The 15,958-nt window shown below is 47.7% G+C and overlaps 1 protein-coding gene across 1 annotated transcript in view; it reads left to right on the forward strand.

Annotated features, from left to right (window-relative positions):
- The window catches only part of LOC127186345 (phosphatidate phosphatase LPIN2), a 52,783-nt gene that overhangs the window by 23,999 nt on the left and 12,826 nt on the right, over window positions 1–15,958 (forward strand). The window contains exons 4-8 of the mRNA XM_051142757.1: window positions 7,421–7,722; window positions 10,000–10,107; window positions 10,945–11,068; window positions 11,830–12,172; window positions 14,090–14,189. Of these exons, the coding sequence (XP_050998714.1) occupies window positions 7,421–7,722; window positions 10,000–10,107; window positions 10,945–11,068; window positions 11,830–12,172; window positions 14,090–14,189 (977 nt within the window). The remainder of the gene's footprint in view (window positions 1–7,420; window positions 7,723–9,999; window positions 10,108–10,944; window positions 11,069–11,829; window positions 12,173–14,089; window positions 14,190–15,958) is intronic.

Here is a 15,958-nt window from a genome sequence, read left to right on the forward strand (position 1 = left end):
CACTGACTGTCATCACACAGCCCTGTCACTGACTGTCATCACACAGCCCTGTCACTGACTGTCATCACACAGCCCTGTCACTGACTGTCATCACACAGCCCTGTCACTGACTGTCATCACACAGCCCTGTCACTGACTGTCATCACACAGCCCTGTCACTGACTGTCATCATACAGCCCTGTCACTGTCATCATACAGCCCTGTCACTGACTGTCACCATACAGCCCTGTCACTGACTGTCATCACACAGCCCTGTCACTGACTGTCATCATACAGCTCTGTCACTGACTGTCATCATACAGCCCTGTCACTGACTGTCATCATACAGCCCTGTCACTGACTGTCATCACACAGCCCTGTCACTGTCATCACACAGCCCTGTCACTGACTGTCATCACACAGCCCTGTCACTGACTGTCATCATACAGCCCTGTCACTGACTGTCATCACACAGCCCTGTCACTGACTGTCATCACACAGCCCTGTCACTGACTGTCATCACACAGCCCTGTCACTGACTGTCATCATACAGCTCTGTCACTGACTGTCATCATACAGCCCTGTGACTGACTGTCATCATACAGCCCTGTCACTGACTGTCATCACACAGCCCTGTCACTGAATGTCATCACACAGCCCTGTCACTGACTGTCATCACACAGCCCTGTCACTGACTGTCATCACACAGCCCTGTCACTGACTGTCATCATACAGCCCTGTCACTGACTGTCATTATGTAGCCCTGTCACTGACTTTCATCATACAGCCCTGTCACTGACTGTCATCATACAGCCCTGTCACTGACTGTCATTATGTAGCCCTGTCACTGACTGTCATCACACAGCCCTGTCACTGACTGTCATCATACAGCTCTGTCACTGACTGTCATCATACAGCCCTGTCACTGACTGTCATTATGTAGCCCTGTCACTGACTGTCATCATACAGCCCTGTCACTGACTGTCATTATGTAGCCCTGTCACTGACTGTCATCACACAGCCCTGTCACTGACTGTCATCACACAGCCCTGTCACTGACTGTCATCACACAGCCCTGTCACTGACTGTCATCATACAGCCCTGTCACTGACTGTCATCACACAGCCCTGTCACTGACTGTCATCACACAGCCCTGTCACTGACTGTCATTATGTAGCCCTGTCACTGACTGTCATCATACAGCCCCGTCACTGACTGTCATCACACAGCCCTGTCACTGTCATCATACAGCCCTGTCACTGACTGTCATCATACAGCCCTGTCACTGACTGTCATCACACAGCCCTGTCACTGAATGTCATCACACAGCCCTGTCACTGACTGTCATCACACAGCCCTGTCACTGATGTCATCACACAGCCCTGTCACTGACTGTCATCATACAGCCCTGTCACTGACTGTCATCACACAGCCCTGTCACTGACTGTCATCATACAGCCCTGTCACTGACTGTCATCATACAGCCCTGTCACTGACTGTCATCACACAGCCCTGTCACTGACTGTCATCATACAGCCCTGTCACTGACTGTCATCACACAGCCCTGTCACTGTCATCATACAGCCCTGTCACTGACTGTCATCATACAGCCCTGTCACTGACTGTCATCACACAGCCCTGTCACTGTCATCACACAGCCCTGTCACTGACTGTCATCATACAGCCCTGTCACTGACTGTCATCATACAGCCCTGTCACTGACTGTCATCATACAGCCCTGTCACTGACTGTCATCACACAGCCCTGTCACTGTCATCACACAGCCCTGTCACTGACTGTCATCATACAGCCCTGTCACTGACTGTCATCATACAGCCCTGTCACTGACTGTCATCATACAGCCCTGTCACTGACTGTCATCATACAGCCCTGTCACTGACTGTCATCACACAGCCCTGTCACTGAATGTCATCACACAGCCCTGTCACTGAATGTCATCATACAGCCCTGTCACTGACTGTCATTATGTAGCCCTGTCACTGACTGTCATCACACAGCCCTGTCACTGTCATCATACAGCCCTGTCACTGACTGTCATCATACAGCCCTGTCACTGACTGTCATCATACAGCCCTGTCACTGACTGTCATCATACAGCCCTGTCACTGACTGTCATCATACAGCCCTGTCACTGACTGTCATCACACAGCCCTGTCACTGACTGTCATCACACAGCCCTGTCACTGACTGTCATCACACAGCCCTGTCACTGACTGTCATCACACAGCCCTGTCACTGACTGTCATTATGTAGCCCTGTCACTGACTGTCATCACAAAGCCCTGTCACTGTCATCACACAGCCCCGTCACTTACTGTCATCATACAGCCCTGTCACTGACTGTCATCATACAGCCCTGTCACTGTCATCATACAGCCCTGTCACTGACTGTCATCATACAGCCCTGTCACTGACTGTCATTATGTAGCCCTGTCACTGACTGTCATCACACAGCCCTGTCACTGACTGTCATCACACAGCCCTGTCACTGACTGTCATCACACAGCCCTGTCACTGACTGTCATCACACAGCCCTGTCACTGTCATCACACAGCCCCGTCACTGACTGTCATCACACAGCCCTGTCACTGTCATCACACAGCCCCGTCACTGACTGTCATCACACAGCCCTGTCACTGTCATCACACAGCCCTGTCACTGACTGTCATCATATAGCCCTGTCACTGACTGTCATCACACAGCTCTGTCACTGACTGTCATCACACAGCCCTGTCACTGTCATCACACAGCCCCGTCACTGACTGTCATCACACAGCCCTGTCACTGACTGTCATCATACAGCCCTGTCACTGACTGTCATCACACAGCCCTGTCACTGTCATCACACAGACCTGTCACTGACTGTCATCACACAGCCCTGTCACTGTCATCACACAGCCCCGTCACTGACTGTCATCACACAGCCCTGTCACTGTCATCACACAGCCCTGTCACTGACTGTCATCACACAGCCCTGTCACTGTCATCATACAGCCCTGTCACTGACTGTCATCATACAGCCCTGTCACTGACTGTCATCACACAGCTCTGTCACTGACTGTCATCATACAGCCCTGTCACTGACTGTCATCACACAGCCCTGTCACTGACTGTCACCATACAGCCCTGTCACTGACTGTCATCACACAGCTCTGTCACTGACTGTCATCATACAGCCCTGTCACTGACTGTCATCATACAGCCCTGTCACTGACTGTCATCACACAGCCCTGTCACTGACTGTCATCACACAGCCCTGTCACTGACTGTCATCATACAGCCCTGTCACTGACTGTCATCATACAGCCCTGTCACTGACTGTCATCATACAGCCCTGTCACTGACTGTCATCATACAGCCCTGTCACTGACTGTCATCACACAGCCCTGTCACTGATTGTCATCATACAGCCCTGTCACTGACTGTCATCATACAGCCCTGTCACTGACTGTCATCATACAGCCCTGTCACTGACTGTCATCATACAGCCCTGTCACTGACTGTCATCATACAGCCCTGTCACTGCCATCATACAGCCCTGTCACTGACTGTCATCACACAGCCCTGTCACTGTCATCACACAGCCCTGTCACTGACTGTCATCATACAGCCCTGTCACTGACTGTCATCATACAGCCCTGTCACTGACTGTCATCATACAGCCCTGTCACTGACTGTCATCATACAGCCCTGTCACTGTCATCACACAGCCCTGTCACTGACTGTCATCATACAGCCCTGTCACTGACTGTCATCACACAGCCCTGTCACTGACTGTCATCATACAGCCCTGTCACTGACTGTCATCACACAGCCCTGTCACTGACTGTCATCATACAGCCCTGTCACTGACTGTCATCACACAGCCCTGTCACTGTCATCACACAGCTCTGTCACTGACTGTCATCATACAGCCCTGTCACTGTCATCACACAGCCCTGTCACTGACTGTCATCATACAGCCCTGTCACTGACTGTCATCACACAGCCCTGTCACTGACTGTCACCATACAGCCCTGTCACTGACTGTCATCATACAGCCCTGTCACTGACTGTCATCACACAGCTCTGTCACTGACTGTCATCATACAGCCCTGTCACTGACTGTCATCACACAGCCCTGTCACTGACTGTCATCACACAGCCCTGTCACTGACTGTCACCATACAGCCCTGTCACTGACTGTCATCACACAGCCCTGTCACTGACTGTCATCACACAGCCCTGTCACTGACTGTCATTATGTAGCCCTGTCACTGACTGTCATCACAAAGCCCTGTCACTGACTGTCATCATACAGCCCTGTCACTGACTGTCATCATACAGCCCTGTCACTGTCATCATACAGCCCTGTCACTGACTGTCATCACACAGCCCTGTCACTGTCATCACACAGCTCTGTCACTGACTGTCATCATACAGCCCTGTCACTGACTGTCATCACACAGCCCTGTCACTGTCATCACACAGCTCTGTCACTGACTGTCATCATACAGCCCTGTCACTGACTGTCATCACACAGCCCTGTCACTGTCATCACACAGCTCTGTCACTGACTGTCATCATACAGCCCTGTCACTGACTGTCATCATACAGCCCTGTCACTGACTGTCATCATACAGCCCTGTCACTGACTGTCATCACACAGCCCTGTCACTGACTGTCATCATACAGCCCTGTCACTGACTGTCATCATACAGCCCTGTCACTGACTGTCATCACACAGCCCTGTCACTGACTGTCATCACACAGCCCTGTCACTGACTGTCATCACACAGCCCTGTCACTGACTGTCATCACACAGCCCTGTCACTGACTGTCATCACACAGCCCTGTCACTGACTGTCATCACACAGCCCTGTCACTGACTGTCATCACACAGCCCTGTCACTGACTGTCATCACACAGCCCTGTCACTGTCATCACACAGCCCCGTCACTGACTGTCATCACACAGCCCTGTCACTGACTGTCATCACACAGCCCTGTCACTGACTGTCATCACACAGCCCTGTCACTGACTGTCATCATACAGCCCTGTCACTGACTGTCATCACAAAGCCCTGTCACTGACTGTCATCATACAGCCCTGTCACTGACTGTCATCACACAGCTCTGTCACTGACTGTCATCATACAGCCCTGTCACTGACTGTCATCACACAGCCCTGTCACTGACTGTCATCACACAGCCCTGTCACTGACTGTCATCACACAGCCCTGTCACTGACTGTCATCACACAGCCCTGTCACTGACTGTCATCACACAGCCCTGTCACTGACTGTCATCACACAGCCCTGTCACTGACTGTCATCACACAGCCCTGTCACTGTCATCACACAGCCCCGTCACTGACTGTCATCACACAGCCCTGTCACTGACTGTCATCACACAGCCCTGTCACTGTCATCACACAGCCCCGTCACTGACTGTCATCACACAGCCCTGTCACTGACTGTCATCACACAGCCCTGTCACTGACTGTCATCACACAGCCCTGTCACTGACTGTCATCACACAGCCCTGTCACTGTCATCACACAGCCCCGTCACTGACTGTCATCACACAGCCCTGTCACTGACTGTCATCACACAGCCCTGTCACTGACTGTCATCATATAGCCCTGTCACTGTCATCACACAGCCCTGTCACTGTCATCATACAGCCCTGTCACTGTCATCATACAGCCCTGTCACTGACTGTCATCACACAGCCCTGTCACTGACTGTCATCATATGAACCAGCTGACCTGGGTTATTGACCGTCCTTGGCCTGGTTGCAGATATCGCTCCCATTTCTTAATAGCTTTAGCAAGGGAACAACTTTGTAACACTTTTTCTGTTTCTTAGATGACTAAAGTGACCAGATTTCTCTGCACTATAGTAATTTCTGGGACAACCAGAGCTACATGGTGGACTCCTGCTTCAAAATAGCACCACCAACAATAGAACAATAAATTTTAAGCATGTCCTAAACCATCCAATAAAATTAGAACTATTCTATGACACTACTATGAATAAAATAATAGTAAAATAAAGACCTACTTTGAAAGGGGATTAAAACTGAACAAACCCCCATTAGAGATACTATTTATTGAGTTTTTGTTTCTTTGACTTTTTCTCACATTCCATCAACAACATTCCTTCTCAGTCAGAAATTCTTTAAAAACCCCTTTTTAACAGTTGCCATGGTGTGGATTTGCTGGTTTCCCTAACCATAGTCGTATTGGTAGGTGTCTTAACTAGGTTTTTAATGCTGTGATCAACACCATGAATTTATTTCACCTTACAGCTTACTTCATGAAGGGACGTCAGGGTAGCCACCTGGGGAAGAAACTTAAGCAGAGGCCGTGGAGGGTGCTACTTACTAGCTCTTCATGGCTTGCTTTCCTAGACCCCCCAAGACTACCTGGCCTCAGTGGGCTGGGCCCTTCTACGTCATCGTTAAGGAAAGAAATGTCCCAAAGGGCCATGTGACCCCTCAGCTTGATTTCCTTCACCCCAGATACTGCAGGTCTAACAAACCAGCCAATGTAGTCCTGCAGGTACTTTCCGCCTCACCTAAACACTCCTGGTAAAACTAGAAGATACTACCAAAAGACCAAGGCAACTAGATTATAACAAAACCCATTAAAAGAAACCCCTACAAGTCAGGACGTCAGCCTCATCTGGGTGCCTTAGGAGGAGCATTCAGACGATGGCAAATAAAACCCCCATCGTCAGGATGCTTACCAAATCCAAGTTCAAAACTTTAGTGGGTTCAAGTTATAGAAACTCACATGTTTTTTTAACTATTTTCTAAGAGTCTGACTATTTAAGTTAGGAAGATAACTTGTGCATATCATGCCTGCCTTTTCTTTCTTCTGATTATACAAAAGATTGAAATTGAAACCAATGGCCGAGAAGGTCACTAGATGTAGTTTATTCAGTATTAAGTGGAAACTTTAATTATTTGAAATATTGGGCCTCCTTTTCTTCTTTCAAATTCCTGGAAGGATGTTTGGAATGTCATTGAGTGACCTCATTCATTGTAGGGCGTCACGTCTGTAACTGTCGCTTTCCTCACCCTCCATGTGCTTGGCCACTTAGCGCTAAGGCCTCCTGGTTCCTCCTCCGCTCAGCTGTCCGCTGCCCTTGTTGGATGTGGCCTTAGCATCGGTCTATGCAGGGTTCGTCAGCCCTTGTAGCACTCAGCATGCTGCTGTCTTTGACAGGCTCCACTGTCATTGCAGCGTCTGTGTGGGGGGCTGCGCTGAGTTGCCGAGCAGTTCTGCAAATGTGCTCCCTTACACACTGAAGTGAGCCGACACTTAGCTATAGGGACTGTGCCTTCCCACCCCTGTGACAAGTTGTGCACTCGAGTTAATTACTGCTTTGACAACTGTCCAGTTTGTAATGGACAACTTTCCTTCTGTTCTTTAAGGAAAAGCTACCTGCCTATCTTGCCACCTCACCAATTCCTACTGAGGACCAGTTCTTCAGAGACCTCGACACCCCTGTGGTGAAGTCAAGTGCAGATGAAAGGCTGTCTCAGAGTTCAGACATTTCTCACACTTTGGAAACAGAGACCGTTTTCACTCCAAGCTCTGTGAAAAAGAAGAAACGAAGGAGAAAGAAGTGCAAACAGGACAGTAGGAAGGAGGAGCACGTAGCTTCTCCTGCGGCAGAAGATATATTCGGTGTGGGTGTGAGCTCTGACGATGAGAAGGGAGCCCAGACAGCAAGGTAAGGCTCGCGCTGCAGGTGCCAGCTAGCCATGCCCTGAGCTGAGCGCGCAGGACAGTGCAGGGCTGCTCGGGGCTGCTGCTGTTCCTGAGGGTAGCCAGGGGAGTCTGACACCCCCACCCCCACCCCCACTGTTGACTGTGGGACTGACTGGGGGAAGCATCACATCACCCCTTCCTCTTAGACCTTTGGGTATTCTACTGAAATGTTCATTGGAGCAGTCTGGTGGTCTGCGTCTTTCCATTGTCAGCTCAGATTTGCTTGAGGTGAAGAGATTCAAGTAAGAACATCATATTCTGGTTGTGTAGCTTTCCAGCCTTTGGGTCTTCCTTCCCACCTCCTCCTGCCTTCCCACCTTCCCTATCCCTCCCACCTCCTCCTGCCTTCCCACCTTCCCTGTCCCTCCCACCTCCTCCTGCCTTCCCACCTTCCCTGTCCCTCCCACCTCCCCCTCTCCCCTCCCACCTTCTATGTCCCTCCCATCTCCTGCCTTCCCACCTTCCCTGTCCCTCCCACCTCCCCCTCTCCCTTCCCACCTTCCCACTGTTTTCTTTCTCTTCTTTCCTTTGCTGCTCTGTCTTCCTTGCAGAGTCTCCTTGCAGAACACAAGTTAGCCTCAAACTCATAATCCTCCCGCTTCCAGCTCCTGAGTCCTGCATTGTGCAGATCAGTATGCCTGAAAGCCATGCTTAGGGTCTTGAATTTGGTATCGGACCTTTTCCTGAGGAACTGGGAGTTTTGTTTTGAGCTTATGAGCAAAATACCCTATTAAGTTAAAGACTTTAATTTTTTCTTTAAGTGCAAGTTTTTGATTACCACTTATATACCAGTTAATAGAAATACCAAACCTATACCACTTCTCAAATCAATACTGTCCAAAATTTCAAGGTAGCAGTTTAAGGCAGAGTGTATAGTTTTTCTCACTTATGACAGAATCTTCTTCCACTTGTTTGACTCAGTGGTCATCTAAAACACTGGAAGGATATTAGCAAGTGTGTCAGTGGTGGTTCTCTCGCTCCTGGTTCTTAGACAGAGGCTGCTGCCTGCAGGTGGCCCACGGGTGGCCCGCAGGTGGCCCGCTGGTCTTTACTGAATGGGGAAGGAATGAGAGCAGTGCTGGCCCCTGTGGGTATTTCAGCTCAGCTGCTGGAAGGACATGACACACGGTGTCTGGAAAAGTTGTGAAGTATTTTTGCCCATCCAAGAAGGGAGCGTTTTTTTTTTTTTTTTAAATTATGTATATAATATTCTGCCTGCATGTACACCTGCAGGCCAGAAGAGGGCACCAGATCTCATTGTGGATGGTTGTGAGCCACCATGTGGTTGCTGGGAATTGAACTCAGGACCTCTGGAAGAGCAGTCAGTGTTCTTAGCCTCTGAGCCATCTCTCCAGCCCCCAAGAAGGGAGCTTTTCTAGCTACATAAACTATGCAGGATAAACTGACTTTGATGTAACTTATTTATTAAGGCAAATTAAATGGTGTGGTTCTGATTTGCATTCAGTACATTACTGGAACTTGAGTGTTCTATAAGAAGCTCTTAAACCTGCAGTACAGCTGGACCTGGTGACACATATCTGCAGTCCCAGCACTTGGGGAGGCAGAGGCAGGTGGATCTCTGTGAGTTCAATCCCAGCCTGGTCTACAAAGTGAGTCCAGGACAGCCAAGGCTACACAAGAGAAACCCTGACTCAAACAAAAACAAACAGAAACCAAAAACCAAACCAAAGTGACAACAAAAGTGTACAGCGTGGTGCTTTGTGCTTTTCAGAGGTTTTCAGCTATTTCCATATGCTTTGCCTTATAAGCCTCATTGACTGAGTAGTAGACAGGACACATGATAAATTCCCTAAACATAAAAACCTAGGCCATAGGTTTTCTACTTTGGACTTTTAACATCTTCAGTTTGGAAGGAATGAGTGAGTGGCATCCAGTGAATAATGCTGTGCTAAGCATGTAGACAGCCATATTGGCAACGCCAGCTTAGTGGGGAGGACAGGTTGAGCCCAATATTGATGGGTGCCAGGCAGCATTAGCATTCCACTGTGAAGCCGCATCCCCAGCCTATCAGGAATTCTTAATCTCATCTCTTTTCTGTCCTGTTACATACCGACTGACTACAGCAGTATATGGTGGGTGGCTTGTGTCAATGGCCCCTTGTTCGTATTAGCCTTTTAAAAAGCTCTTACTGATCATGTGGCTTTCTGTTGACTAAGAGTCTTGTCAGCTGACGTGTTATTCCTGCCTTACTGGTCTTTGCTGTTTTCCCCTTTCCTAGAGGATCTTCAAATGCTTCCTTAAAGGAAGATGACTATAAACAGCCTCCGCTCTTCCGCTCTGGGGATCACTACCCCTTGTCTGATGGAGATTGGTCCCCATTAGAATCGTGAGTATCTGTGATATTTTTCTTTTCTTAAGGGAAGGCAGAGACACATACCAGCAGCTCTTAAGTTATTTGATAGTCATAACTCTTTCCATTTGTGTAATAGTAAGCATTAGGTAAAATTTTACATGAATATGAACTGTTTTCAACAACCATTTTGTTCCTAAATTTAATCTTACCCTAATGGTGTTTGTCTGTTGTAAATCTGGATAATCAGCATAGATTTGTCCTATTCGCTGTTAAATTCTAGTTCTATATTATTTCGTTAGTGTCGGTTAAACGGTTCAGTGAGAGCCTGTGCTCGTACTGTTTCACTCTGTGAGCAAACTTTCAGATTTTAAATGGTTTTTAAGTTCACGCATTTTATGTGTAAAGATGTTGCATTTGCATGTATGTCTATGCACTGTTTGTGTGTCTGGTGCCACAGAACCAGAAGAGGGAGTCGGCTCCCCTAGGATGTTAGGGTGACAGGTAGCAGATAGCTGTGAGCTGTCACGCGTTACTGGGAGTTGATCCCAGGCCTTCAGTTCTTTACCACTGGCCCATCCTCCGTCCCACAGTAACTGATTATTAGACCACCTTCCGGTGTGTTTTCTGTCTTATTAAATTGCCTGAGAAACAAACGATGTGCACCGTGACGGGTCTCCGGAACACCCGGAACGAACGTCCTTAACAACCACAGCTGGCATTTTACCTTACTAAAGAGCTCCAGGGCAATGAGTGGCGGATGCTCTCTTCAGTGGCGTGTGTCCGCCTGCAGCTGACACAGTCAGACTTCCTGCTCTTTTCTCTGCTCTTTGAGTCTCTGCAAGACTGAAACCTTGTTCCCTTTGTTTGCAGTGCTTACCCCCAGGCCACGGGCCCTAAGAGTGATTCAGAGCTGGAGGTGAAGCCGGCTGAGAGCCTGCTCAGATCTGAGTCTCACATGGAATGGACATGGGGCGGCTTCCCAGAGTCTACCAAGGTACTGGGGCTCTTTGGAAAGACGTTAAACACCAGCCGAGGGTGTGTCTCTCTATTAAGTGAAGGAAGCAATTTCTTTTTGAGCTCACAGTATAATGGTGGCATTGCCCTCTTGTGGTTGAAAAAGTAAATAAAAATTAATATTTTCATAACATTCCACTGTACATTTACTTATAACTTAAGGAATGCAGTATCTTTTGAGTTTCTATCTAACAAATAATGCTGATTACAAATAAATATAGAAAAGATGTAAAGATACCTAAAGGAAACTAGAGTTTCCACACTGAAATCTGACTAGGGTCAGGGTGGGGCACAGCTCGGGTGGTAAAGACTTGCCCACCGTGCTGAAGATGCTGCGTCCCCTCCCAGCATCCCGACAGGAGGAGGTACACAACACTTTTCCGCTGCTCACACTGAAAGAATAATATACTAGAAGTTGCATGCATTTCTTGAAAGGAAATCACTTAGGTCCGCTTTTGGATTCAGTCTTGTTAAAACACAAGTGTACTTGGTTGTTTTAAGCTGCTGTAAGGCGCGCTGGAGTCTTGTTGGTAGAACAGTGTTGTGTGGATATTGTAAGCTCTTTCCCTCGAGATGAGCATCCTCTGCCTTGGATTCTGCCTTAGACTGTCTATACCATTTTCTTCAGTGTTTGACGTGGCCTGCTTCATGCACAACACAGCTAGTGAATGCTACCATGTAAATAAAATAAACCATAACAAATACATTTGAAGTTAAATTTTAAACAATTCACCTTTGCAGGTCAGCAAAAGAGAAAGATATGACTATCATCCAAGGACAGCTACAATTACACCATCAGAAAACACTCACTTCAGGGTAATTCCCAGTGAAGACAGCCTGCTGAGAGAAGTGGAGAAGGGTGCTACTGTGGAAGAGACTGTCTGCACTATAGTGAAACCCAAGCCTAGAGCCCTGTGCACGCAGCCGAGTGGCACAGCCTCTGCTGGACCTTGCGACCTGCCTCTGCAGGGCCCTCAGAGTTCACCCATGTTAGATGCAGACCCTGCTCCCTGCCCATCCTCAGCAGAGGCTCCCGCAGAACCCAGACCAGCTGCTAAAGTGGACTCGCCAACAAAGAAGAAAGGTAACCGTTGACGTGTGTCCCATGTGGTAGCTGTGCTTGTATCTGTGCTCTCCAGTCAGAAGCTGCCCCGCGCCTCTCCATGTGGCTTCTCTTGCTCTCTAAACACATCAGAACAAGACTTTAAGCTTTGTTACCATTGGTCCTTACGTCAGAAGTGATTGAGTGAGTTCAGCCAGTTGATAAGTACAGGGCCAGTGCTCTTGCCAACATGAGGGAATCGTGTGTAGTCCCCACGTGTGCCAGGTGTCTGTGCTGTGCTCTTTAACTAAGGTCCTACCAGGAGTCCTGTGCCATCTTGAAGTACTAAGACAGACTGTTAGTGAAAGAAATACTAAATGGCCTTTTGCTTAAATAAAAGTGAAAATGGAACAGAGGGAAAAAAGTGTTTTCTCAGACATCTGCTTAGCTGAAGCAAGGTTAAATCTTTTGTAGGTTTAAAAACAGTTGTACTAGGGGCTGGAGAGATGGCTCAATGGTTAAGAGCATTTGGCTGCTCTTCCACAGGACCCTGGTTCAAGTCCCAGCAACCACACGGCAGCTCATAACTGTCTGGTCTATATCTCAAAGTCCAGTGGATCCAACCCTCTCCCACAGACATACCAATGCCAAAACACCAAATAGACATAAAAATAAATAAAAGATAAAAAATATTTTTAAGTGTCCACTAATTATTAGTGCCTTTTTCACTAATTTTCCTCTTAAACTAGTGTGGAGCATGTCCCTCCACATACGACAGTCCCTGTCGTAACCACCTTCAGATCGGGCTCGGTGCTAACTGACACACAGTCACCCAGTGAGAGCCAGAAGCTTCATACTCCGAACCCTGGCTCGGAGCCGCTGTCAGAGGAAGTAAAACCTTCCCGAAGCTGGGTACTTGCTACACTTTGAAGTAGGGGGAAAGGACCACCAAACATTCCACGTCACAAACTGATACAACCGATAAGTCGTGTAAGATAAGAGTGTGGCTGTCAATGGTGTTTGGCCAAATCTGCCATCTTGCTGATGGTGGCTCTCCGTAGGGTCTGTGTACCATTTGTTCTGTTCTCGGGACCATGGGCCTGGCCAGCTCTGGCGCGGCACATGCTGTGTTTCTGATGTGGGACGCGCTAGTCCATGATGGCTTTTTTCTTACCGCCCCCAAACTTCATTGTGAAGGTTTTATACATACTGGGGCACGTCACTTCACGGCAGGGATATTGTCTGAGAAGGATATTATTAGCAATTTACTACTGAGTGAGCATCATAGTGTGTGTTTTTATACAGTTTAAATCAACTGGCCTGGCCTCCCATTTGCAATCAGGAGATTCGGGGAACATGAAATGCTGTTGCCGGTATGGGATGGCACACTGACAGATTTCAGTAGGTAGATAGGAGTATGCCCTAAAATTATGATAGATAATTTATAATTAAGTCGCTTTTTCAAGTCTATTCTGTCCATAATTGGGTGTGCTATAGGAACACAGGGCTCGCAGGACAGTAGGTGTGTTTACTCCCCATCGTTGTGAACACCCTGCGTTACTCCAAGATGCCACAGTAGCTACGGTTTCATGAGGTGGTGGACACTTTGAGCTGCATTATAGTGTTTTGGGACCACCACTGTATTTGCACCCTCTGACGTGTCATTATGTGGCGCAGTGCACAGCCGTGTCTCCTGGCCGTCTCTTGACTCACAAACGCGAGGCATGCTGTGACATTTGAGATTTCACGCTGAAGTTCCCCGGGACATGTAGACACACAGAGAGAAAGGGATGCTCGGCAGAGCAAGGACAAGTACATGGGAGCAAGCATGCTAGAGCCTGATCCTGGGCCTTGCTTTTAGGCAAACAGTGGTTCGTCCTGTTTAGAAAACTATTTTATGACAGAATTGTAAATAGAGAATAAATCCTTACCTCTGGTATGTTTTTCTTTTAATAACAGGTGTTCACAAAAGAAGTCAGCACCAGGGACCTGATGACATTTACCTCGATGACTTAAAGGCTCTTGAGCCTGAAGTGGCCGCTCTCTATTTCCCAAAAAGGTAGTGTGTGCTTGTGCACTGAGGAGTGAACAGCTTGAGATAACTCCAGTTGTTTCGTCTGAGCAGGAGGAACAGAGTGGTTGTCTTCTGGCTGACTGCTTATGCTTCTGGGTTAGAACGCTCATAGATAGTGTGTTGTTTTGACTGTAGTGTCTTGTTTATCAAAACACTTGGTACAATAAGCAGAGACTAGTGAAACCCGCATAAAAGGATTTAGAATTTCATCCCCCCCCATCCTGTGCGTGCACATGTGTTTGCATGCCTGTGTACATGTGTGCATGTGTGTGTGCATGCACGCATGCGTGCATATGCGTGTACTGTGCCCATGCTATAGTAGTGTACACTTGCAGGGGTCAGCGGGCAGTGGAGTCAGTGCACTCTTTCCTCTGTGTGGGACCCACGATCGGCTGTCTAGTGCTCACAGCAAGCACTCTTACCTGCTGAGAAGCCGTCCCGCGCCTCTAGTTTAGTACTGCTTACAGCCCTTGATAACAAACGGAATGTGCCCGAGGACATTCTTTTGGCATTCATTTTATTTAATTGTGTGCTTTAAAATAGTACAATTCAGTTTGCAAACATTTTACAGAGAATTCCTTCACTCCTTTGAAGAGTGTGAAGCCACTTCTGAACTTGAGTCTTGCAAGGCACCATTCCAGGGCCCTGGGTCCTAGAGGGATTACTACCTAATACACTGGCTGTACAGCGCAATTCATCTTCTTCTCAGAAAGCATGACTTGAATCTACTGAGCCTTATACACAAATTATATTCTTGTTATTTTTTATTAATTTATTCTTGTTACATCTCAATGTTTATCCCATCCCTTGTATCCTCCCATTCTTCCCTCCCTCCCTTTTCCCCTTATTCCCCTCCCCTATGACTGTTCCGGGGGGGATTACCTCCCCCTGTATATGCTCATAGGGTATCAAGTCTCTTCTTGGTAACCTGCTGTTCTTCCTCTGAGTGCCACCAGGTCTCCCCCTCCAGGGGACATGGTCAAATGTGAGGCACCAGAGTACGTGAGAAAGTCATATCCCACTCTCCACTCAAGTATGGAGACTGTTCTGACCATTGGCTAGATCTGGGTAGGGGCTTAAAGTTTACAGCCTGTATTGTCCTTGGCTGGTGCCTTAGTTTGAGCGGGACCCCTGGGCCCAAATCTACCTATCATAATGTTCTACTTGTAGGTTTCTAGGACCCTCTGGATTCTTCTACTTTGCTATTCTCCCATGATCCTCCTGCCTCTGCCTCCTTCAGCAAATCCTACCAGCGTATGCCACCACTACCGGCACAAATTATATTCTTTTAAATAAGTTTTTGGGGAAGCATACTTTATTTTTTACTTGGAATGGAAAAATTAGGTTGACATAAATATACTTAAATTTTTAACAGGTATTTTTGGGGAGGCTCTTAAAGTCCCTTCCTGACTCTATACCCTACGTTATCTTAAGACACCTGTGTACTTCATTGAAGCAATGGGCTTTTAAAGATGGAAAATTTGAAATTGTTCCAGGTTTTAAGGGTAGGAAAAATTAAAATATAATCTCCTAGAATTAGACTTTCTCTCGTATTTCCCAGACCTTTTGCTTTACTTTCATACTAGATTTTTTTTTAAATATCCCTATTAAGAAATAGGGAGCAAAGCCAAGTGCACACCTTTAATCCCAGCTCTCAGGAAGCAGAAGCAGGTGGCACCCTTGAGTCTGAGGTTAACCTGGTCTACATAGCGAGTTTCAGGATAGCCAGACAGAGCTATAAAATAGAGAAACCT

Source organism: Acomys russatus, unplaced genomic scaffold (genome assembly GCF_903995435.1).
Source record: "Acomys russatus unplaced genomic scaffold, mAcoRus1.1, whole genome shotgun sequence".
NCBI lineage: Eukaryota > Metazoa > Chordata > Mammalia > Rodentia > Muridae > Acomys > Acomys russatus.